The following is a 25230-nucleotide window of genomic DNA, read 5'->3' on the forward strand; positions in this document are numbered from 1 at the left end:
GATGAAACTATCTTCTTTGAGTAAGAAAAGTACATATTCTCTACGTCCCCTTAAGTTATTTCAAGTTCAATAAATTAAATGATTACTGCATACATGTGAACTTCAATAATTGCAGTAATACTTATTGACAATGTACAGTCGTATTTATTTACTTATCTTCAGTGTAAAAGTTCATTTAAATATAAACATCTCCAGATTACGATTCAAGTTTTGTGTAACTATTACCTTTGTCACAATACAAATATCATTTTAATTGATTTTAACAATGTCTCTTTTATAATCTGCATCAGTGTCCAATTATTTATAATAGTTTTGAAAGATATCATTAGTTTTTACGAAAAATGCTGAAATAAAGGTCGATTGAAAGTATGCGATACTTATTATTTTATAAAAAATAATTTTGAAGAACGTGTACACTACAATGTACAGTAGTACTAAAGAGTTTAAAAGAGGCAAGACTAATTTATTTAATAAATTCTAAACTCTGGATGGCAATTTCATATATTTTCTACAAACTTTGAATTTTTTAGCAAGTACGGATTTCGACAACCACAGTAACCTTCGTAAATTGATTGGAAATCGTTTTCGTTCTTGATCAATAATTTGAGCAAGGTATAATTTCTTTTTACTAATCAACTATATTTATCTTGAGTAAAAACGAAAAGCGAGATACACCAAAAATTAAAGGGATAGAGGGAGTAGAAACAATTTCCATTCAGTTATTCCGGGCGTATCAGTTATCCGGGGATTATTCTATTTTTTTATTTTACCTATATTTTTAATATATTCTACTCATTCTACTACTTCTACTCCTAATATTTATTTAACCATTGTTTATTATATAGTCCTTTTCTTTACATTTAAAACACTCTCCAGTATTAAATGTAACATACTATATGAAAAAGTAATTCCATACGAAGAAAGTGAATAAATAAAGAGTACAAAACTTAAAAATGAAAATTATTGAATATCTATTGTCTAATAATTCGATTTTCCAAACGTTAGAATGAAATTTTCCTCATATTGCAGAATAAATATTTTCTCAATATTGGGACACAAATTGGGACTCAAATATGATGTAAAAAAAGGGTTCATTTTTATTGTCTTTTCAAGAAGTAATATGTACTGTTCTTTACAAAATGGCGGAATACATGGTTATTTGATATTCTCCAAAGAAATTCTCGATTTTTTCTACCTGAAACGGGCATCATAAAATATTTAAAATGTCAACAATTTCGAAGTGAGTATCCTTTACGAGAATTAACTATCAAGCGCCTTTTTGAAGAGGTCGTACACGGTTATTCGAATTTAAGTCAAGGTCTTACCTTGAGCGAGTCTCACTGGCGAATTTATCGGCACACCATCAACTGCCGTGCTTCCATTTATGGGGTGAAGAGTGACCACGCCGTTATTGTTTTCAATCGCGCAATGAATGGTCTCGACGCCGGTACCAACGACAGAAATGTCCGCGTCACGGCTTGACCCGAGGGTTAGCTTACCTAAAAGAAGAAATTGAAAATCTTAAATCTATAAAATAATTGTGAATAATTTCTTCAAGTTAAAATCCATAAAATCTAACTACAGGCACAAACTTTAAAGACAAAAAGATTTTCATAAACGTACATCTGAAAATAAACAGTTCTAAAGACTTTCAGTTTCTTAATTTGTAACGTAGAGATTCTTTTAAGGGAGTATTGCTGTCTAGGCTGTCATTTCTTCGGCCTTTTTTTGTGATTTTTTTTTTAACAACAGGTAGGTTGTTTTGTAGTGACATTTTGCAGATATATTTATTTGTCTTATAGGTATGTATAGTATTTTTTTCATCAAAAAATATTAAAAATTGCGAGAGTTATAGCTTCTTGTTTAAAAAAACGCATTTAAACTGGCTTACATGATATTTCAAGATCTAGCAAACCGATTGACTTCAAATTTGGTGGGAATATTCAGCAGACGCGCCTTTATAGCTGGAACTAGAGATTTAAAAAAATATTGAGTTTTACTATTTTTTTTGATACGCTAAAGACAAAAGAACGATTAACAAATAGAAATTCGAAACTTGAAGCGTTGCCATTTCTTTATTTATCAGGATTTTGACTTCTTCCTAGTTCCTGCTATAATTACAACCTTCCTTATGAAGATACTTTAACCCCCTCTGTTTCAAATTATCTGGAATCCTGGAAGCCATTGGAGCACCTTTTCCAAAAGAGCCATTAAATAAGAAGTTATAATTCCCACGATTTTTAATATTTTTCCATAAAAAAAATATTGTACATGCTTATAAGATGAATAAATATATCTACAAAGTCTCAGTACAAAACAGCCTATCTATCATTAAAAAAAAAAATCACAAAAAGGGCCATGAAATTGACAGTCTAGACAACAATACCTCCTTAATTTACGAACTCCACAATACTTTATTTTTTTTTGTATCTGTTATGTTTATTTCTATTTTCAATATTTTTCATTTAATTGTTTTGAAATGAATATGCGTTAATGCAGAAAATATCGACATTATTACTCGAACGCTACTCGAGTTATGTATTTTTAGAAGATCATAAATACAAATAACATATAACAGATACATGATTTTTATTTTAGATACACGTGTCGTATGTTGGATGTTAAATTAATATTCTGAAAGGTAGTCTTTACTCTCAAAATGATATTTTCTTTTCCTTCTTTAATGTCTTCAACATTTGTTCAAATTATAGTGTGAAAAGTAGAAACATTCGATAATTCAACAGTGTGCTTGTTATTTTCAAGCATTTAATAACAGGAGCGTTATTTACAAGTATTATCTACTATTTATTCTTTATTGAAAGACGTCCTTATTTCCTCAAATTAATTGTATCGTATTATTATAATAATGATAATAGTTTCATAGTGATGGGGTACAGTCAAGGGCTACTTCTGAAACTCTAAATTATTACATAAACACGAACAGGTAGGGTAAGACAAGCAGGAAACGTGGAGAAATACATCCAGTGAGACAGAAATCTAAGGAGGAAAAGTTAAACAAAATGTTGTCGAATAAAAGAATTAATGGTGTACTTGAAAGCAAAGAAGAATGAGAAATCGCGAATTTTAGAGAGAAGAAAGTTCTAACATCAAGAGTAAGAATTATATCTAAATTAATACAATAAGACAATTTACTGTCATAAAATTCTGTATTAATCAAAACATTAAACTACTCATAATTATTGTTTCTTATATGCAGCATAAAAAGTAAACTTATGAACGTTCCTACGTTTCATCATTTTGATCTTCGTGACATTCTTTAAACCACAAAATTTTTGATTTCAATTAATCGATTTGCATGTTACCCTATTGATTACCTATTCTTATAGAATGAACACTCTCTACACCTGCATTAATTGTAAGTTGGTTCTGGCCATAGAGACGCGATAAGAATCTTCACAATGCATTGCTTCGTTGCAATAGTACTTTAGAAATTCTTGGAATGCTTCTAATTGCGTGACGGGCGTTGACAATGCTAACTTTGTAAATTAGTAGACGAGCACGCTATCCGAGATACTCTTGATTGTAAAAGATTTGGAGGATCGAGGTCTGGAGAGCGGGCGACTAAAATAAGCCGCAGATCGGTGCACTACATCCGTGAATGTTCAAAGGAGAGCGTTTTCTAATAATGCAGGCATCTGTCTTTTGGGGAAATCTGTTTAATTTTAACTATTAGCCTAGATGTCAAGGAAACCGGTGCCAAGTTGATGCAAAAGTCTTTCACGCGGAGGATTAAGATTTGCCTAATTACGTATATGTATGTACTTTCTTGATTTTATGGTACAGTTGGCAGATTCTCAATTTTTCTTAAAAATTCGTTTTTCATTTTTAATAAATTTGGTTGGCGCTGTACAGAAAAGTTGTTTAATACTTTTTTGTAGGTACCTACGAGCTCTAGTTCACATCTAAATTTCAATGAGATTTGTTCACTATTGTAGGAGTTATAGTCGTTTGAAAAGTGGACCATTTTTATGGGGGTTTTCTCACTTTACGGAGTTAAGGAACAACTTTTCGAATATTTTTGAAATTACTACATATTCTTCACTAAAATACGCGTTGTTTGACTTTCGAAACATTACAATCCCCCAATCCGTTCAGAAGTTATGACGTTTTAAAGATACGCATGAAATTTTGGAGTGACATTTCTGGCTTGAGATTATATTTTCGGTAAGGAATTTTTTCTCGAAAATGGTTAGGATTTCGAGGGTATGTCTATTGACCAAAAATGATTATAATTGACCCCTGCAACCAAAAATAATTTTTTTAGAACGATTTGAAATTTTTTAATTTCGTCAAAAAATTTAGGCACCTACTCGAATTTTTTTCTGGAAAGTGAATAGGATTTCGAGGTTATGTCTATTCACCAAAAATGATTGTAATTGACTCCTGCAATCGAGAATAATTTTTTCAAAATGATTTGAAATTTTTTAATTTAAGTTTTTAATAACTTTTTAACGAAGCCTCAATCAAGAAAATTGATATTCTTGATTTTCGTCTTATTTTTACCTTTAGAATCTCCCATTAAAATTTTTCTCAGGTGTGGCCAAACATCCTGTATAAATCAAATTCTTGAAGTCTACTAACCCCTTTTTAAATTTTATTTTCATCCATACGTGATTACAGGCAAAGTTGGGCAAATTTTATTCACGAATAACGAATAAAAATTTTAGATCGATTCTTAAACTAACTGCTATGTTCGTTTTATTTTTTAATTTATTTTTTGAACTGATATTCAGACTAATATGTGTGAAATATTTAGTAACGTCAGCGTCATTAGAAATACTATAGAATATCAAGTACATTATTGAACTATCGAATATATTTACTATTTAACCGTATAAATAGAAAATATTTTGTTAACGAAATTTTATATAATATTTCTATTTTCATGAAGAAAAACTAATGTATTTACAGTTTTTTATTATAAACAGTTTCCATCTGCAGTTACTATATTTCTACCTGTATAAAAAAAATCTTTTAATGAAAGACGAAATAGCAGGAACATTTGCAATGTTCGAAATTTATTATTAGTATCGGTATGTAACATATTCAAAATTTCTTCGTGATATTCGAATTCAAATAAAATATTCAAAATTTATTGTAGTCTTCAAGTATCTATAAAACATTTCAAATTTATTCAAACCACTCGAGTAGCTATACAATATTCGACATTTATTCATAGAATTTAAATATATACGAATTAAAATGTACAAAACTTATTTGTAATCTTCGAATGTTTAAAACATACATTTATTTATAGCACTCGAATATTTATAAAATATTTAAGGAACGTTTGCTTCTGATTTCGAGGAAGCTTTGCAAAGATTTTAGTATCGAAGCTTTCGTATTAACTGGAACGTAATATTCAGCATGGCCGGGATTCCGAAAGCTCCCGTGAGACAGTTTAATCGACGCAATCTCAATTGGTATTTAACGTGGATTATGGGAGTAGTCACAGTTACGCGTATGGGTCTCTAGTTTCCGCGATTCCATCGATAGATGGAATTCGTGATTACGGTATGGACGAATGGTTGCACATAAGTCGCCAATATGCACAGTTTCAACGTTATCGTATTTTAATTATCGTAAGATAAAGTCTGCAACAAATTCGAGTCTGCCTATTCTACTTTTTGACAGAATTTGTTCCTCACAATTACTTCAGTTAAAATTCTCGTTAAATTTCCTACAACTTCTTTATCTTTTTCCAATTTTAGCATCAACATGATTATAACATTTAGAGCCCCTTATGGTAATAATACTTGCATGCTTATGAGAGCTTTTCCATATTCATACTTCCAATTACAGCACAAGCATTTTTTAATTCAGACCCAATTGCATTGTCTCGAATGAACATTTTCTTTTTCCCGAGAATTTCTACGTTAAAAATACTTTGTCTATTCTGCTTATGTTTTATACAACATTCTCTTATCCAGTGCAAAATATATTGCAAACTTGAGATATTGATGTATCTATCTATTATAAAACCTGTATTTGCAAGGCTATTTCTTCGTCATTTATTAAGTCTGGATTACCATTTATCAAAGCAATAATAATTTTCAATGTTGACTTTATTATCGAGCTGTTATTAGTACAAGGTTTCATTATAGTATCTCGCAAGGTAAATTTTGTTGAAAAATATCAGGTCCCCTTGCATAGGAACTGATTAAATAACTATATATAGACAATATTTAAATATTAAACATAACCACTTTAATTATTCTTTACATATTACATAGTTAAATAAATTACAGTATGTAATGCCAACCATGCGGCTCGAACAAAAGACACGGGAATCCCGTACGATCTTCAAACTTATTATAGATGGCGCCTGTTTGGCCGCGTGCTTATTGCCGCGAAATTATGAACCGTTCAACAAATTTCTCTCCAAAAGCACTAAAAAAAATTGATTTAAAAGAATAATGTAGTGTATCATAAAGGAAAACGTATAAAGTAAATATATTTATCCAAAAGTATATAACAGAAAACTGATAAAAATCAACGATAGGTAGACTATGTATTTATATAATAAAGTATAGAAAACTACATTATTTGGAGATGATGATATTATGTTAAAACATTTTCTATTAAGATAAATGCCAAAGAAAGTATATTTAATAAAGAATAACAATATTCTCACATATGGTTTTTCGAATATTTTTCAACCGTTCCAAATTATATATTTTTATTTAACCTTTTCATATGCACATTTATTTTTCATTTCAGAAACGAAAACTTAACAATATTTGGAATTAAGTTAAATTTGTTTTAGAGTAATTTGTGACAATTCCTTTTGCAAAAGAATTTAATTTAATTTCAAATATTGTTCAGTTTATTCAGTTATGTATTTGTTTCTAATTTGGAAAATAAATATGCGTGAGGAATTAGGCAAAAGGAATTGTCACAAATTACTGTGAGGCAAATTTAACTTAATTCCAAATATCGTTCAGTTTATTCAGTTATGTATTCGTTTCTAATTTTGATCCGCCAGAATATAAAACAGAATAGTTGTTGGAATATTGATTGAAAATTTTTTGATGTTTTGTTTTTGTCGACGTGCATTATGGTAGCGTGTAGTTTAACGATGCGCAGAGTCCGAAGAGAAGAAGGTTAATGGAGCATTTACTCGATTAGTCAATTAGCCGGTGCATAAGGATGTTATGAGCTACAATGGACTTCGCTTAATTAATTTTTAGTTGAAATGGAAAAATAGCGACGTTTAACGAATTAAACTTGCCGGATGTGCAATAAAATTAAACTCGACGAGACTCGATATTACTTTCATTCCATTCGATATTATTTTAATTATAACATTCGTAATTCGATAACATTGGATGTGGTTGTAGCAGAGTCATTAAAATTATGAATGTAGCGTACATTAAAGAGAAATAAGTAAATTAATATGGACAATACAGAGTCTATAAATTATGTAGGGGAAATATAAAACAATAAATTTTCTTTGTTTACCTACGTCGAAATATAAAATGTAAAATACATATAGAGTGGTCAAAATGTGATAAAATGGTGCAATGATGAAGGCGAAATTCAGACATACTATACTGTGTAATTGTGTGTATAAATAAGTTTGGAAAGGAAAAATATGGATAACATTTTCTTTTGTTTTTGCTACTAATGCTACACACTAGAACCACTCGTCACGTGTTCTTTATACGCAAATCTTTAACGAGCATATAATTTTCTAAATTTATTGTGAAACGTAGTTAAACGTTTTACCTTTCTTCTTTATATTGGGTTGTTCGAAAAGTTCATAGTGAAATCCAGGTAAAATTGATACTCGATATATTTGTAGAAAATAAATACTTTATTTTATCATGTATGCACCATTTATATCGATTACTTTTGCCATTTGTCAGGAGGCTTCATAATTTTTACAATAAATTTTTTTTATTTGTTTCTGCAATAAATTGTTCTAACAATAAATGGTGTTTGCAATTCTCTACATTGTTCAACTTCTTTCCATTAAAATAATTTTGCAAGGATTGAAAGAAAGAGTAATTATATGCAATATTATACAAATTTATTAATTTTTATATAATAAATTCATTAATTCATATAATTTTCATAAGATACTATAAATCCAAATGTAAGCCGGATATTAATAACAATAATACGAGGAAACATTTAGTTTTTACTAAAAAATATATAAATATACCAATATCGTTCCAGAGAAAAATAATATGGAGGGATGAAAACAATTTTAAACTACAGCAATTAAAAAAGAAGTTATATCAACTGTCAAATTTGGTGGAGGATTGTTAATGTTATGGGGGTGTTTTTCGTGGAATGGAGTTGGCAATTTGATATAGATTGTCGGAATAATGAATGAAATTTCGAAGAGCAGTTACGAAAATGGGACTCGAAGAAGAATTTATTTTGCAATATAACAACGAACCGAGCCACACTGCTAAATGAGAAACGAAAAAATTTTTGATGATTTCAATATCAAGTTATTGCAATGGCTGGCACAAAGTCCGGATTTTAATCTAATCGAAAACTGATGGAGCGTACTGAATTCAAACGAAAATATTGACAAAAATTATATTGAAAATCTGATAAATTCCACGATGTTTAAAACCAATTATTGCAGCAAAGGGTGGTCATACTACATATTGATTTTATATTTTTGTATATTTTATTATCTGTCTACTTATTTTTGTCCCTCGACAATTAACCCCTTGCCATACAATGACGAGTCCGATTCTTCATAAGTTTTTGATGTCAAGTTTCACAATCATGAGGCTACTCGTCATCACTTATATATTAAAATTAACACATTTTTATATTCACGAGGTATTTGTGAAACAAATCTATTCTTTTTCGCGACCATTCTATACAAATAAATTTAAACAAAATTAAATAGTATACGTTTGAAAAATTATTTAGAATTAAATCGTTTGTCAAGGGGTTAACCAACAGTTTCGTTATACCTTATTTCAACACAAATGTAAATATTAACTTCAATTATACGTTAAATAATCTATGTACCATAAAGATATACAGGGTGTTCGGCCACCTGTGGGAAAAACTTTAATGAGAGATTCTAGAGGTCATAATAGGACGAAAATCAACAATACTAATTTGTTGATGAAGGCTTCGTTAAAAAGTTATTAACGTTTAAAGTTCCGCCCGTACTGAATTTTTTTCTAGAAAGTGAGTAGGATTTCGGGGGTAGGTCTATTCACCAAAAATTATTGTAATTGACATCCGCAACCGAAAATAATTTTTCCAGAACGAGTTGAAATTTTTTAATATTGTCGTAAAATTTCACACCTTCTCAAATTTTTTTCTCGAAAGTGGGTAGAATTTCGGGGGTATGTTCAATGACCAAAAATACTTGTAACTGACCCTCTCAACTGAAAATAATTTTTTCAGGACGATTTGAAACACGTGGAAATTTAGGGGAATCATTCATTCATGATCAGATATCATATTTTCGGTAACGAATTTTTTTCTCGAAACTGGGCAGGATTTCGGGGGTATGTGTATTGAATAAAAATAATTGTAATTAACCCCAGGAACTAAAAATAATTTTTCCAGAACGATTTCAAATATTTTTTTTCGTCGAAGAATTTAGACACCTACCCCCTGTCGATTTTTCTTAAAAATTAGTTTTTCGTTTTTAATAAATTTGTTTGGCGCTTTACAGAAAAGTTGTCTAATACTTTTTTGTAGGTACCCATGGGCTCTGCTTCAGGCAAAAGTTTCATTGAAATATAATCACTATTGTAGGAGTTATGGCTATTTGAAAATTGGACCATTTTTATGGGGTTTTTCGTATTTTACAGGGTCAAGGAACAACTTTTCCAATATTTTTAAAATTTCTGCATATTCTTCGCTAAAATACACGTTGACTGCTTTTTGAAACATTAAAATCGTCCAATCCGTTCAGGAGTTATGACATTTTAAAGATTCGCATGAAATTTCAAGGAAGAACATTTCTGGCCTCACATTAGATTTTCGGTAAAGAATTTTTTTTTTCAAAAGTGCGTAGAATTTCGGGGGAAGGCCAATCACCAAAAATGCTTGTAATTGTCCCCTGTAACTAAATATAATTTCTGTAGTATGATTTGAAATTTTTTAATTTCGTCTAAAAATTTCAGTACCTACTCGAATTTTTTTCTCGAAAGTGGGTAGGATTTCAGGGGTATGTCTATTCACCAAAAATGCTTGTAATTGACCCCTGTAACTAAATATAATTTTTGTAGTATGATTTGAAATTTTTTAATTTCGTCTAAAAATTTCAGTACCTACTCGAATTTTTTTCTCGAAAGTGGGTAGGATTTCAGGGGTATGTGTATTCATAAAAAATGATTGTAATTGAGCCCTGCAACCGAAAATAATTTTTTCAGAATGATTTGAAATTTTCTATTTTAATTTTTTAATAACTTTTTAATAAAGTCTCAGTCAAGAAATTGATATTCTTGATTTTCGTCCTATTTTCGCCTCTAGTGGTCGAACACCCTGTATAAGACTCACGTAGATAATAATTATACTACTTTGGTTACATTTAATTTATACTTATTTCCTTTATCTGTCCACGTAATTCTGTCCACAACTGTACGTGGTACGTTCAATTGTTCGATAAAAAACCAAAAGGACTAAAGGAATTATTTCGAGGAATTTTCGGAACGCGGATGACCCGACGGCCAGTCATTCTAATAATAAATTCCTCCGATAACTTTTGCCTTGTTGCGCAAGCGGATCGACCGAGCCAACTTGTTTGTTTATAGTCCAAGCAAAATTATACGAATGAATCGATGATTCGTGAGAAGTCAAGAAACTCGTTACCTTCGGTCGGTATGGTGTCTATCAGTCGTTCTTGTTTCGAGGAAGCAACGATTTTTTAAGGTGAAACGGTGGTTTAATCGCGCGTAGAAAAAAGTTCAACCCTTCGTCGTAAGAGAGCTGGGGGCTCGATCATTAGGGCGAAAAAACATTAGGTTCACGCGTACCCCGAACTGCGAGAGGCGAGTAAATCGCGATGCATTCTACAAAGGACTGCAGTTATATTTAGTTTTGGCGCGGTCGTGCACTCTCGTACATTTTCGGTCTTTTTGGAAAAGCTTCCGCCACACAGCGTTCAAAATATACTCGCGACAGGGGGGGGGGGGGGGGCGAAGTCTTCGCCTACTTTGCAGTCTGCAGGACGCGACGCGTTCGGATGTAACTTTTTCTTTTGGGGGTCCTTTTCGCCTTGTTGGTCACCAAAATGTTGTTGCGTCGGAGTCAATTAGTCAAACGTGACCGAAACTCGTTCTTCGCGAGAGAAACTTTACTTTTCTTACTTTGCTTTGCATTTTTCTATTCTTAAACGCGCGTTGAGAAAAAGGGGGAACGTCAATTTTAATAAATTCCGAGTTTAACATATTCTTGCATGCAAATTTTGTGGTTTAATATGCCAATCAATATAGATGAGACGAGCAAAGGCGTAACTTCGCGCTTGAGAAAACTTTTTTATATTTTTTTTTATTATTATTATTAGTCTGTTGGTTAAGTCAATTAATTGTCAGCTAATGAAAATCTGTTCCGTGAGAAATATTTGTAAAAAAATTATGTATAATCGAAAATAGTGGCGCCACCTATGATTCGGCGATATTTCCATTTGAACCATTTTATTGCTCGGGAGAAACCATACATTTATTATATTTAACAATTTCTTTTTGTTTCGTTAGTTTCAAAATACCTGTCTAATATTTTTCAATCGATTTATTTATCAACATAACCTAAAAACTTATAGTACTAGACATCGATTAAAAAAAAGTTCAATAAAATTCATTAACATTTTGTGTATATGATTCAACACCTTTTGCCATAAATTAGAAGCATCTTCATCTGCTCTTCGAATTAAAATTTCAAAAACTGACACTGAATGACCACGAACGCGTAACAATGTTATTTCATAACAATTACTACTTGCTGTTTATTTACATTTCAAGTACCGAGCATATTTACAAATATGTTCCGTAAAGAAAGTATTAGTATTATGAACAAAATCAAAACTAAGAGGATTGTCGTAAAAAGGAGATTTTACAACAATAGTAAGTAGACGATAGGAAGAAGATATAAAAATAGTAGTTTTAGTTGCTTTCTAGAATATTTTAAGCTTTTGGGAATCGTTTGAATCTAAAACATTTTGTACATTAAATCCATCTCTATGTTCTTATTCGTGTAAAAGGATCTTCGAGGAAATTCAACTTAGGAGTGTGAGAGTAAATAGTTCAAACTATAAAATGATCCCAGGACACAACAGTTCGAAGATTGAACTATTTTTGAACTTTTTGAAGATTGAACTTTTTCTGTTGACTAATTTTGATCGTTTTACCTGGATATTTGTCTTCGATTGCTCCAATTGGGAACGATACTTATCAGAATTGTGGCGCGTATGTGGCCGCACGATGGCGCTTTACGTGGAGTACTGGTCGACCGTAGGGGAACCCCCTAAGTGAAGCTCGCCACGCGGTCGCGGGGAATTCTCTATTCGAAACAGTGTTATAAAACATCTCTCCATCGCTACCTTTGTAATTTCGCCGTATGGTGTCTTAGACCTGAATAAATTACATTTTATATTCTATCAGACCACAAGAATTAATGGCTTGATTAGATCGAAGAAGTTTATAATACAGTATTTTGTGTAAGCCTGCCTTGAAAGTGGTACTAACCAGATCCGATTCAATGTTTTTCTTTCTTTCACGTTATTCTAAACAATCCATTTCTCTTCGCCCACGAGATAATTCAATAATTCAGTTTGAAGATGGCTCGTTATTACAGTGTTTCAGAAGAGAATTTCAAGCTGAAATTCGATCGACTAAATTCCTTTCGCTCAAATTACACGGATTCCAAACATTGCATTTAGTAACCGTACCAAGTTGATGTAAAATGATTTTCGTCGCTGGATTTCGATATTTTTAATTTCTCAGCCATCTCCAGTATCGTATAACATGAATTATTTTTAATTAAAGTGGGTTCTCAGTTGTTATCAATCTCGATAGGGCTATCGAAGGAATTATCATCGATCAGATTAACATCACCATTACGAAACTTTTTAAATCATCTTTATCGTGTTTTTTCCTTTACAATTAAAAAAAAAAAAATAATTAACGAGTACCCTGTAGCTAACTCAGCCATGTAAATTTCTTTCATTAAAATTTTTTGTAACTTCAACTATTTATGAGATATTTGCTGGGACATTTATGGACAGACACCCTGTACATTTTGTAAAAACAGTGATTTTCACTGAAAAACAAAATGTTGTCTACTGCAGAAATTCAACATTATTTATGCACCACTAAGAATTTAAATAATAATATCTGTAAAAAAACCATATTAACTATCGTTTTATACTTTGGTATTGCATGTTCGAAATGTTCCAAAATAACTGAATATATTTGGATTTTAGTGAATCGAATGAAACCAACTTTCGACGCTAACTGATAATTTCATTTTCAAACAGTTTCGGGCACGTTGTAAATATACATTTTAAAACATATTGACAAAGATCTATTAGTTTCGTGAATATACATATTCACATATCATGCATGTGCAAATATATATTGTACATTGTAAGATGATTGACTTTAAAATATTATGTATACATATGATATCGTGAGGTCCAAAAGGATAAAGGAATGCAAATTCTTAAAATTATTCAGACAAATATAATTTTATCAAACTTCCTTGCATATAGCTTTTGCTCTATTATATGTATAAATAATTGGAATGCAGATGTGCAATTAATTTGACATTAGAATAATTACGCTAATAGAAAATTTAAATTACGACGACAGAAAACAGTTTGAAAGAAGTCCTGCACATAGTAAATTTAAATCATTATAACAGACAGTATAATCAGGCAATAATTAAAACATGTAATTTAACTATCCACTTTTGTATATGTATAACGACACTATGTTACAAATATGGTCAAATAAAATAACATAATACAGTAGCTAATTTATTTAAAGCAATAAAAAAACGCATACAACGATAACAATAACAGAAATAATGTGTATTTATTTTGTCAAACTTATAAAAATTAAAAACTCATAGTTGTGTGAATAGAAAGTACAAAGGCAAGGAACAGTTACAATAGTGTCGGCTTATATGGCACCAAATTTGTTCGCTTATATGTCATCGAGTTGTCCCCAACATGTATGACATAGCACAGTTCTGACACAATATCATATAAGCAGACACTATTGTATATATTGTTAATAACCTAACTTTGATTAAACACTGCTTTGAGGTTGGTATGTACCTGGTTGCACTAATATTATCAAAAACGAAGAATTTTATTTTTAAAATATTGTAAATGCAAAGACGTTTTCAAAGTAAATCGAAACTATTACTAATGATTTAAATTTAACAAGATGGTATATTATTAACTCTAACATGTAGTAAATCCTGCATATATTGTATAATATTTATGTATCCGAATGTTATCTAATTTTGAGTCGATAATGTTTGTTGAGCCGTTCATAATTTCGCGGCAATACGCACGCGGCCAAAGTGGCGCCACCTATAATAAGTTTGAAGATCGGTCGGGGATTCCCGTGGCTTCTGAACGAGTCGAGTCGAGTCGTTTGTTCGATTGGTTGTGTTTAACATTTTAACATTGTCTATATACAGGGTGGGGCAGTAACTATTAGCACCTCAGATATCTTGGAAACTATAAGTTTCACAGAAATGTTTGCTAAAGTAAATTGCACAGTACGAAAGGCGCTATTGGGTGGTGATAATAGTTTTTTTGCAGGTGGAGGTACTTCGGACATTTCAAGGTCACATCCATTTTTTTAAATGGATCGGTATGTTTTTGCTTCCGTATCACGATAGAGGTCAAACGAGTTCAACGACCTATTACACAAGGTCATTGAAGGTCATAGAGAAAGGCGATAATACTTACGGTTTTGGTAGTAAATGAAACATACGTATTGTCAACAGTAGAGGAATGCGTAATGCTTACCGTTTACTTCACTGAGAATAAACACTGCTTGAAGGACACTTTAATAGTTTGCAGAGTAAGATAAACATCATAAGATTAGTATCGATAAATCGGTCAATCCAGCACGATGTATCCGTTTGAAGAACAGGTTGATATGCTTCTTATTTATGGCGAATGCCAACAAAATTCTGTAAGGGCGAAAAACTTGTATGCTGAACGATATCCACATCGGTCTCAGCCTTCGCGTCAAACATTTAAAAATGTGTATGATAAACTTAGGCAAACCGGTAGTTTAAGTGTTCGTAAAAGTGAACGCCAGAAACGAGTAATTAACGAAGAAATGAAAATCGGCGTGCTCGCTAGTGTGTCTAGAAATTCTCATATTAGTTCGCGACAAATTGAACGCGAATCTGGCATTAGTAGGAGGAGCGTACTTCGCATTTTGCACCGTCACAAATTTCATCCGTATCACGTTAGTCTTTACCAAGAATTGCATGGGAACGACTTCATGAATCGCGTTGGGTTTTGTCGATGGGCTATACGTCAGATTCAAAACAATGAGCTTTTTTTAATACCGTCTTATTTACTGATGAAGCAACATTCACAAATCACGGGAATGTTAATTTGCATAACATGCATTTATGGGCAGCGGAAAATCCACATTGGCTGCGACAGGTTGAACATCAAAAACTATGGTCTGTGAATGTATGGTGCGGTATCATAGGTGATAAAATTATTGGACCTTATTTTATCAATGGAAATTTGAATGGCAACGTCTATGCTAATTTTATTAAGGATACATTGGGTCTTTTGCTAGAAGAGTTACCTTTATTTACACGACAAACCATGTGGTATCAACATGATGGATGCCCAGCACATTATTCATCGATTGTGCGAAGGGAACTCGATGAAAAATTTCGAAATCGTTGGATTGGACGCGGCGGTCCAATATCGTGGCCAGCTCGTTCACCAGACATAACACCTTTAGATTTCTTTCTGTGGGGAACACTGAAAGAGAAAGTGTACAAAGAAGTACCAACTACATCTCACGATATGCAACAGCGAATTATTGCAGCCTGTGCATCAATAAGTTCTGACGCTGTAAGACTTGCAAGTCAATCAATCGTAAAAAGAATCCAACGGTGCATTGACAGTGATGGTCATCATTTCGAACACCTACTATAAACATGTTTCATTTACTACCAAAATCGTAAGTATTATCGCCTTTCTCTACTTTCTATGACCTTCAATGACCTTGTGTAATAGGTCGTTGAACTCGTTTTAAGATCCTCTATCGTGATACGGAAGCAAAAACATACCGATCCATTTAAAAAAATGGATGTGACCTTCAAATGTCCGAAGTACCTCCACCTGCAAAAAAACTATTATCGCCACCCAATAGCGCCCTTCGTACTGTGCAATTTACTTTAGCAAACATTTCTGTGAAACTTATAGTTTCCAAGATATCTGAGGTGCTAATAGTTACTGCCCCACCCTGTATATTTATTTAATCAGTTCCTATGAAAGGGGACTTGATATTTGTCAACAATGTTTATATTATATTTGAATGGAATAAATTGCAAAAATAGAAAATTTATTTGAACTATCTACTCAAAATATTACACGATCAGAGTCAAGTGTAAAACGAACTGTTTACGAACTGAAATCTTGGTATTCAGTCGGTTTAAACGCGAACATCTATATTCCGATTCCACCGCTAGCTTTGCAGCACTAAATTAACAAAATTGATGGCGTTACCTAATACTCGATAAATCCGAGTAATCCGTAGTACCGATTCCGACGAAGCTATGCAATTACACCGTGACCGAGCGATTACATCGCCATATAGTGTACGGATACAAACTGTAATTTTATTGACGCCATTGGAATGCTGCTCTGCAAAATCTGGAGACCGAATAATCGTAAATAACGGCGGAACCGCGAGACTCGTAAATAACGAAGATTTCGATACGGTTTAACGGTAAGACAATAAGGTAGAACTTCGATTATTGCAGCGTCGATTACGAGAATATCTACTATTGGGAGCAATCGATTACATAGATCTGGAAAATAAGGGATTTTAAATGGCGGGAATTGGGAGTTGTTCTCCATGCAATTTCGTATACTGAATTCGAATCTGATTTTAGAATGTGCCTTTTGCTTCTGAATTGAGAAATTAATAGGATAAAATGGACAAATAATGATAATTTGGATTAAAACAGGTGTTTGGGGTTGCTGACTTCTCATTCACAATACACAAAATGGCTGATCTATTGTAATTGGCTGAAGTGAAAAGGCTTCGAAGTTCAAAATGGCGAATCTAGTATAATTGAAGTCAGCATTGAAATCTTATTGAATTTTGATACAAGTCCATATGCAAGGAATTTATGATCACATAATCTGAGATCTGAGGATATATTTACAAAACTAATTAATATACAATAACACGTACGGTTTATAATTATTAGTGCCAAGTAAACACTGGCCTATTAAAAGGTTGTATTGCTAAGCATTAAATTTTCAAACTATAAATTGGTATATTTCAATAAAAAACAGTATTTTTAAAGTGATAAATAGCACTGTACGATACTGTTATCAAACAATTTTAAAAATAATTGCTGTTTTCGTAAGAATTCTATGAAAAATTGCCCAAATTGTAATTTTTTGACAAATAAACAAACAGAGATCAAGAAGAGGATAAAGAAGTGTTGAATGTTTCGATAGAAATGCATTTGTTATGTTTGGTTTGTAATATGGATACCCAAGTCTGACTCGATATTATAAGACAAGAGATTGAATTTTTAATTAATTAATTTGTAATGTTTATAACTACGATTAATCAACCCTCGAACTTGCCATATTTTTCATGAAATATCATATTTTTCATTACGAATGAATGTACATAATTTCTTGCTACTACTAGTCTTATAAACGATTATTATTTGCTTATATCAGCTCTTTTTGTAACAAACGTTACTTATGCTCTACTTATGTAGGTTAATGAATCATAATTGTATACTGAAGGGGACTTAAAAAGATAGGTCGAAACGTTTACTCCTGTCGAGGTCGCAGTCAATCTAATAGACACAGAGGAGTCAACTTATAAATAGTTTAAACAAACAGCTTTTCTCAAATTTCACTTTCCCATGGACTCCTCATTTAAACAACTTTTAGTGAACACCCTAAAATAGAATTAAATTATTATTTCGTTAACATATTTAACAACTATTTATTGAAAATGAGGTAACTATGTCTGGACAAATTTAATTTAATTCAGTTTCATATTATTTATTAAATATTCCTCGTATTCTTTATTAAAGCAATACATGAAGTAGATTAGATTTAATAACAATTTATTGTTGAATTTTGTCCTTTATATTAAGAATTACGTTGTAATTTGCTATATATTCATGTGCAATAAAGATTTACTATTATTATTATTATGTTATTACAAAAACAAATAGGAAAAAGTTATACCTCGAGTAAGTATTTTGAAAATTTCTTTGATATTAATATTAATGAACTAAACCTTCCAATGAATAATATCAAAAAGATCTTATTCCCTGGTTATCAAAAATTCAATTTGACCATAGCAATATTATTTATGATGAATGTCGCTCTAAAAATCCATCAACTGAGATTTCTGAATTTATATTAAACATTATGTAAATTGCTTAATTTTAATTTTCTCATACAGCGTATATTTATTTTACTCTGCCACAAGAGAATACTAATATTTTGCTCAATATTTATAAACTGAGGTTAATAATTATAAATTTTATCTATTTCAAGGAACCTAAACATTCGTCATGTCTTTCTCTAATTTTTTACAAATTTTATTACTACTACGTAAATTTTAAATTACTGTTTCAATTAACTTAATCATTTCAAATCGCATACATCCTTTTGACCTATTAGTGACTACATTTCTGTGATTCACTTGTATTACATAATACGTGGAGTACAGTGGTTTTACCTATAATAATGCTTTAGAATTAATAGTGTATTATTTGGTAAATAAGGTTTGTAATTCCTATTTTTTTTTTAAATTGTAACGTTTTATCACACGATTTAACGTCGTTTAGTTATTCGTTAGTTTTAAGATCTTTTCAATTGTTAAATTTGAGGTTCAAATTCCACAAATAGGCCTTTCTTGTATCCTTTAAACACACATATTTAAGACATTTTTAGAAACACGATTCCCACAGGATTAATATAAATTAAACCGTGATTATATCACTACAATCATTTAGAACTATCATTCATTTTCTGTTATCTTCATTGAATTACTTTCTCGAGTCCTCTGGAACAAATGGTAAAAAGAATATACGAGGACGACATTGCTCATCGAGCGACCTGATATGATCTATAACAGTGGTTCTTAACGGATCCATGGATCCTAACGCGGTCGAAGATAGATCTCTAGAGGTATTTTTTATATTTCTATTCTAAATGTTAAGTATTTATCGTCGATGCTTTGAAGCCACTATAGCTATTAGATTAAAACAAATTTTTCAATTCAATATTCTGAAATCACATCCTGAAATTTGATGGGTCTTTTTGGACCCAGATAACACTTACTTTTCATTCGTTCTTTTCCCCTATTTTCTAAAACGTTAATTTTTCTGGTATTCATTATGCACTCTGTGACTGTTTATATTTCATTGGTATATTAAAAGCGAGATCTAATAAAACTTGAAAATATTTATGACAAAATTAGAATCGTGTCCTTTGTTAGAAAGAGTTTAAGTCGAGTCCTTTTCTTAACATGACACGAACGTTTTGAATACTCGTAGTATAATTACAAACTAATGTATACTTCTGTCTGTAAATCCAATACTCTTAAGTATATAGTATATAGTGTTTATTTGAAATCAATTAATTGTCCTGATATCTTTTAACAAGTGGGTGAAACAAATACTCTACATTATTATAGATTACAAGTCTAAATATACAGGGTGTTTGGCCACCCCTGGGAAAAATTTAAATGGGAGATTCTAGAGGCCAAAATAAGACGAAAATCAAGGATACTAATTTGTTGATTGAGGCTTCGTTAAAAAATTATAGACACATTTCCAGCCACACAGAATATTTTCGGTAAAGAATTTTTTTTCTCGAAAGTACGTAGGATTTCGAGGGTATGTGTATTAACCAAAAATGATTGTAATCGACCCCTGCAACCGAAAATACTTTTTCCAGAATGATTTGCAATTTTTTTTCGCTGAAAAATTTAAGCACCTACCCCTCCTGTCGATTTTGCTGAAAAATTAATTTTTGATTTTTAGTAATTTTGTTTGACACCCTATAGAAAAGTTGTGTAATACTTTTTTGTGGGTACCCACAAGTTCTAGTTCACACCTAAATTTCAATCGGATACGTTCACTATTGTAGGAGTTATGGCCGTTTGAATATTGAACCACTTTTGTGGGGTTTTTCTCATTTTACGAGGTCAAGGAACATTTTCAATATTGTTAAAATTTCTACATATTCTTCACTAACATACGCGTTATTTGCATTTCGAAACGTTAAAATCTTGCACTCCGTTCAGAAATTACGACGTTTTAAAAATACGCATGAAATTTTGGAGTGACATTTCTGCCCAGAATTTATATCTTCGGTAAAGAATTTTTTTCTCAAAAATGGTTAGGATTGCGAGGGTATGTTCATTCACTAAAAATGATTGTAATTGACCCCTGCAACCAAAAATAATTTTTTTAGAATGATTTGAAATTTTTTAATTTCGCCGAAAAATTTCAGCACCTATTCTAATTTTTTTCTCGAAAGTGAGTAGGAATTCGAGGGTATATCTATTCACCAAAAATGATTGTAATTGACCCCTGCAACCGACAATAATTTTTCCAGAACGATTTGGAATTTTTTAATTCAATTTTTTAATAACTTTTTAACGAAGCCTCAATCAATAAATTGATATTCTTTATTTTCGTCTTATTTTTATAGACTTTAATACAATATGACATAATTAGAATTTTTCAGTATTCCAGCGATCGTCGTTCTGGTAACTATTTTAACGATTTTAACGACATTAAACATGAGTCCTCAATTTTTTTCTGTCTAATATAAATTCTATCGAAGATGCAGGTCAAGAACGAAGTCAACGATCTCGATACTAAAAATATGTTAGAATTTCAGTTTAACTTAATGAATTTCAGATTCTAGTATTGCTTGCAAAGATTTTAATCTTGTCTTCGAAGGCAATATGTGCAATCTTTAATTCTATTTGGTTTGTTCTATCTATGAAAGTCAGTGATGTACATTGATTTAACCATTATTTAAGAACGTTATTTCCGTTGGTGTTTTCGAAGAAAGGATCCACGAGTTGAATTACCAAAAGGGGTCCATGTAACGAGAGGGTTAAGAACCACTGGTCTAGAATTTTGGCACGATCGTACAACGAATACCGTACGAGGAAAACGACTGTGAGTCACTAGGGTAATCGTTCCACGAGTCCGAACTTTCCGAAGTTATCTTGCGTCGTCAGAATTTCGTTCTAGTCGGAGAAAGTTCCTTGTGGTTTCGCCCGGCACGATCATAAATTTTGTGACAGCCAACTCTATTCCGGCAGAGAAACAGGTGCGAGAACGCGCTGTGTCCAGCAAGAAGTTGAACCCGTTCGATTCGACGCCCGACTTTGATCAAGTACAGTCGTGGTCGTGTACGAAGTGTTGAAAAATATCAGGTCCCCTTGTATAAGAACTGATTAAATAAATATATAGGGTGCTCGGTCACCCCTGGGAAAAATTTTAATGGGGGATTCTAGAGGCCAAAATGAGACGAATATAAAGAATATCAATTTGTTGATTGAGGCTTCGTTAAAAAGTTATTAAGAATTAAATTCAAAAATTTCAAATCATACTGGAAAAATTATTTTCGGTTGCGGGGGTCAATTATAGTCATTTCTGGTGAATCGACATACCCCCGAAATCCTACCCACTTTCTAGAAAAAAATTCGAGAAGGTGTAAAATTTCTCGATAGGAAAGAAATTTTTCATATCATTTAAAAAAAATTATTTTCGGTTGTGGGGGTTAATTACAATCATTTCTGGCCATTACACACACCCATAAAATCCTACGCACTTTCGAGAAAAAAATTTCTTATCGAAAATCCGATTAGGATTAGTTGTTTGTTAACTCCGTAAAGTGAGAAAAATCCCATAAAAATAGTCCCATTTTCAAACAGCCATAACTCCTACAACAGTGAATATATTTCAATGAGATTTTTTTCTGAAGTAGAGCTCATGGGCATCGACAAAAAGGGATTAGACAACTTTTCTGTAGGGCATCAAACAAAATTATTAAAAATCAAAAACTAATTTTTAAGAAAAATCGTAAGGGGTAGATGCTGCAATTTTTTGACGAAAAAAAAAAAATTTGAAATCGTTTTAGAAAAATTATTTTCGGTTGCGGAGGTCAATTACAATCATTTTTGGTGAACAGACATACCTCCGAAATCTTGCGCATTTTCCAGAAAAAAATTCAGTACGAGCGGAACTTTAAACGTTAACAACTTTTTAACAAAGCCTTCATCAACAAATTGGTATTCTTGATTTTCATTTTATTTTGGCTTCTAGAATCCTTTATTGAAATTTTTCCCAGGGGTGGCCGAACACCCTGTATATGGACAATATTTAAATGTTAAACACAACCACTTTAATTATTCTTTACATATTACATAGTTAAACATAAATCAATTACAGTAACGTCGACCGTGCGGCTCGAACAAACGACGCGACTCGAACGAAAGATATGGGAATCCCCGCACGATCTTCAACCTTATTGTAGGTGTCGCCACTTTAGCCGCGTGCTTATTGCCGCGAGATTATGAACGACTCAACAAGATATACACTAGATACCTGTAAGTACGTTTCTATTAGGTTGTTACTTAAGTTCTTTGCATTAATTGAAGTACAAGTATTGAATATTAAGTAGAAATATTTTAACGTTCAAAAAAATAAACAGAAACCAATTTATTAAAAACGAAACAGAGTTTTTAAAAGATTGATTTCTGTCGTTGCTTTGAAATTCGGTTCTCTTCTTTACCCAAAAACTAGAGCAGTCAAGTATTTATCAATAATTAAATAAATTACATTTTCCCTACAATATTTGCCAATTACATACTGAAATAAAATACACAATTCCATAATTTTAAAAACATCTATAATATCAACTTGTTCCTAAGAAAATTTTTCTTTGTTGCATCTCGCTACTTACGACAGTAAAATAAAAGAAGCTTTGTTCTACACTTTCCCAGTTGGTACACCTTTACGATCATTTGTTATTGTTTATGAATAAATCTCTATGAAACATGGAGTCCTAAAGAATAGTCAAAGAAAGACTCTTGCTTCTAAGAAACTCACGGTAGAAATTGAATATCTTGGTTCGAGGAAAAAGACTTGGCTCTAACTTTTAACGTCTACCAAAGTAGCAGATGTGCGAGTAGCACTAAGGGTTCGATGTATCGAATACCTGCGGCTGTTTCAAAGCACCGATACCGTTCTTTGCCGACGCAGTACTTAAAGCCATCGGTGGCTCAAGCCTAGTTGAACGTGTTAAAAGCTGGCCAAACAATGACGTCGGACGGGTTACGGACTGAAAACGAGAAACAGGAAGATTACTTCCTGGCGGTCGGTTCGTTCTACGGCCGAGGTCGCATGTAGCGCAGGTAGATCGGTCTTTGTTGATATCTATCCGGTGGATCAGGTTATTGCAACTGTAAAATAGACCGATCGACCATGTTTTCGTCTCTGGAACAGCAACGACGGAACCGTATCCGTCGCGGTTAATTAAAGGATACAATCCTAGGAATCGTTTAATTTTTCACCTGTTGGCAATGAACACGAACGAAAGTTTTTTTTAAAGGATACGCTTCTACAGATCCTGGGGAATTCGAAATTTATCCTGGAGTCGAAAGTTACAAAAAATAAACGGAAACTTCGTCATCGTCTTCTTTGGATGAATGATAAATCAGCAAAATGATCATTTAGGAAATTAGGTGATACAGTAGATTGGTGTCGATCATATTTGAAAAAACTGTAATAATAAATTCGCTACACCCGAAATCTGAGGTTTACGTATATTTCTGAAACACCCTGTATATCTAACTTATTGGAAACACGATTGTGCTTCTAGAATTAACACGTCAACTACGAGCACATGTGGGTCAGGTCGGTTTTGACCGAGGAACCTGCTAAATAAAGAATAAATATTGCCAGTGTAGGTAATCCGAAAGATTTTATGCATTTATAACGGTGAACGAGTAATTTATGTATTTATATTTAACCCTCTACAGACTAAATTATGTTTGGTTTCTAAAAACAATTCCACGATATGACCATTATGTATTAATAATGAGGTATAAATTGAAAGGTAAATTTGAATAAACGCAAATTTCTAACTGTTTCCACCCTAGTGCAAGATGATGTGATATAGTTTGCTTTAAATGTATGTTATAGTATATTGCTGCAAAACCATAGTTGATGCATACTGGCAATAAGATTAAATCAAACTTCAAAGATGGAGATAATGGACACGTGACTTTAGAATTACTATAAAAATAATGTTTACTGAACGCTGGTCACTCAAAGACTAATTAAACGAATAGGAGGTGACGGCAAAAGTTGTGGATATTATTATTGTTCATTCATGAGATATACAAATTGTTTTGTGCAATTGCGCAAGAAAAAGACGCTAGCTCTGTTTTTCGTCGCATGCCAATTTAATTTTGTGCAAACTGATGGGGATTGATATGCGTGGCTCGCTACTGTAAGATTTAACCGCGAGAATGGTTAAATCGTCGTGTGTATAGGAAAAGTAAACTCTGTGATCTGTTTTTTAGATTTTGCTATCTCTTTTGAGGTTTTGTTTCTGTTTGTGGCATCACGGTTGCCAAAAAGACCGAGGCCATGGAAGGAAGTGTAGCAACGCTTCCTGCATTCGCCAGTAGAGGGCTACGCTCTCTCACAAATGCTCAATCGACCACCTATTCCAATATGTATCCTTCTCGACCAACCATTGAATATTTTGTCTAAGATACCTTAAGGTTACCTCATTGATGATAGAACCCACTTCAGAGATGAATTCTACATAAGAAAACAATAACTAAAGTTCATATAAACATGTGTTCTATCCGACACTATTTTCAAGTTATAGCGAATTTCTTGAACACACTGCACCAATTTACCTCCACAGAAAGTGTTCAAAATGGCCTCCTTGCATTTAAACACAAGTTTAGAGACATC

The 25230-nt window shown here is 32.2% G+C and overlaps 1 protein-coding gene across 4 annotated transcripts in view; it reads right to left on the minus strand.

Annotated features, from left to right (window-relative positions):
* Nucleotides 1-25230, minus strand: part of LOC143341138 (uncharacterized) — a 230344-nt gene that overhangs the window by 75614 nt on the left and 129500 nt on the right. For all 4 annotated transcript variants that reach the window (XR_013079561.1, XM_076763830.1, XM_076763828.1 and 1 more), the window contains exon 3: nt 1326-1499. Coding sequence is in view for 3 of the 4 variants with exons in the window: in XM_076763830.1 (XP_076619945.1) it covers nt 1326-1499 (174 nt within the window). In the remaining variant the exon portion in view is untranslated. The remainder of the gene's footprint in view (nt 1-1325; nt 1500-25230) is intronic.

Source organism: Colletes latitarsis, chromosome 4, assembly GCF_051014445.1.
Source record: "Colletes latitarsis isolate SP2378_abdomen chromosome 4, iyColLati1, whole genome shotgun sequence".
In the NCBI taxonomy this organism is placed as follows: domain Eukaryota; kingdom Metazoa; phylum Arthropoda; class Insecta; order Hymenoptera; family Colletidae; genus Colletes; species Colletes latitarsis.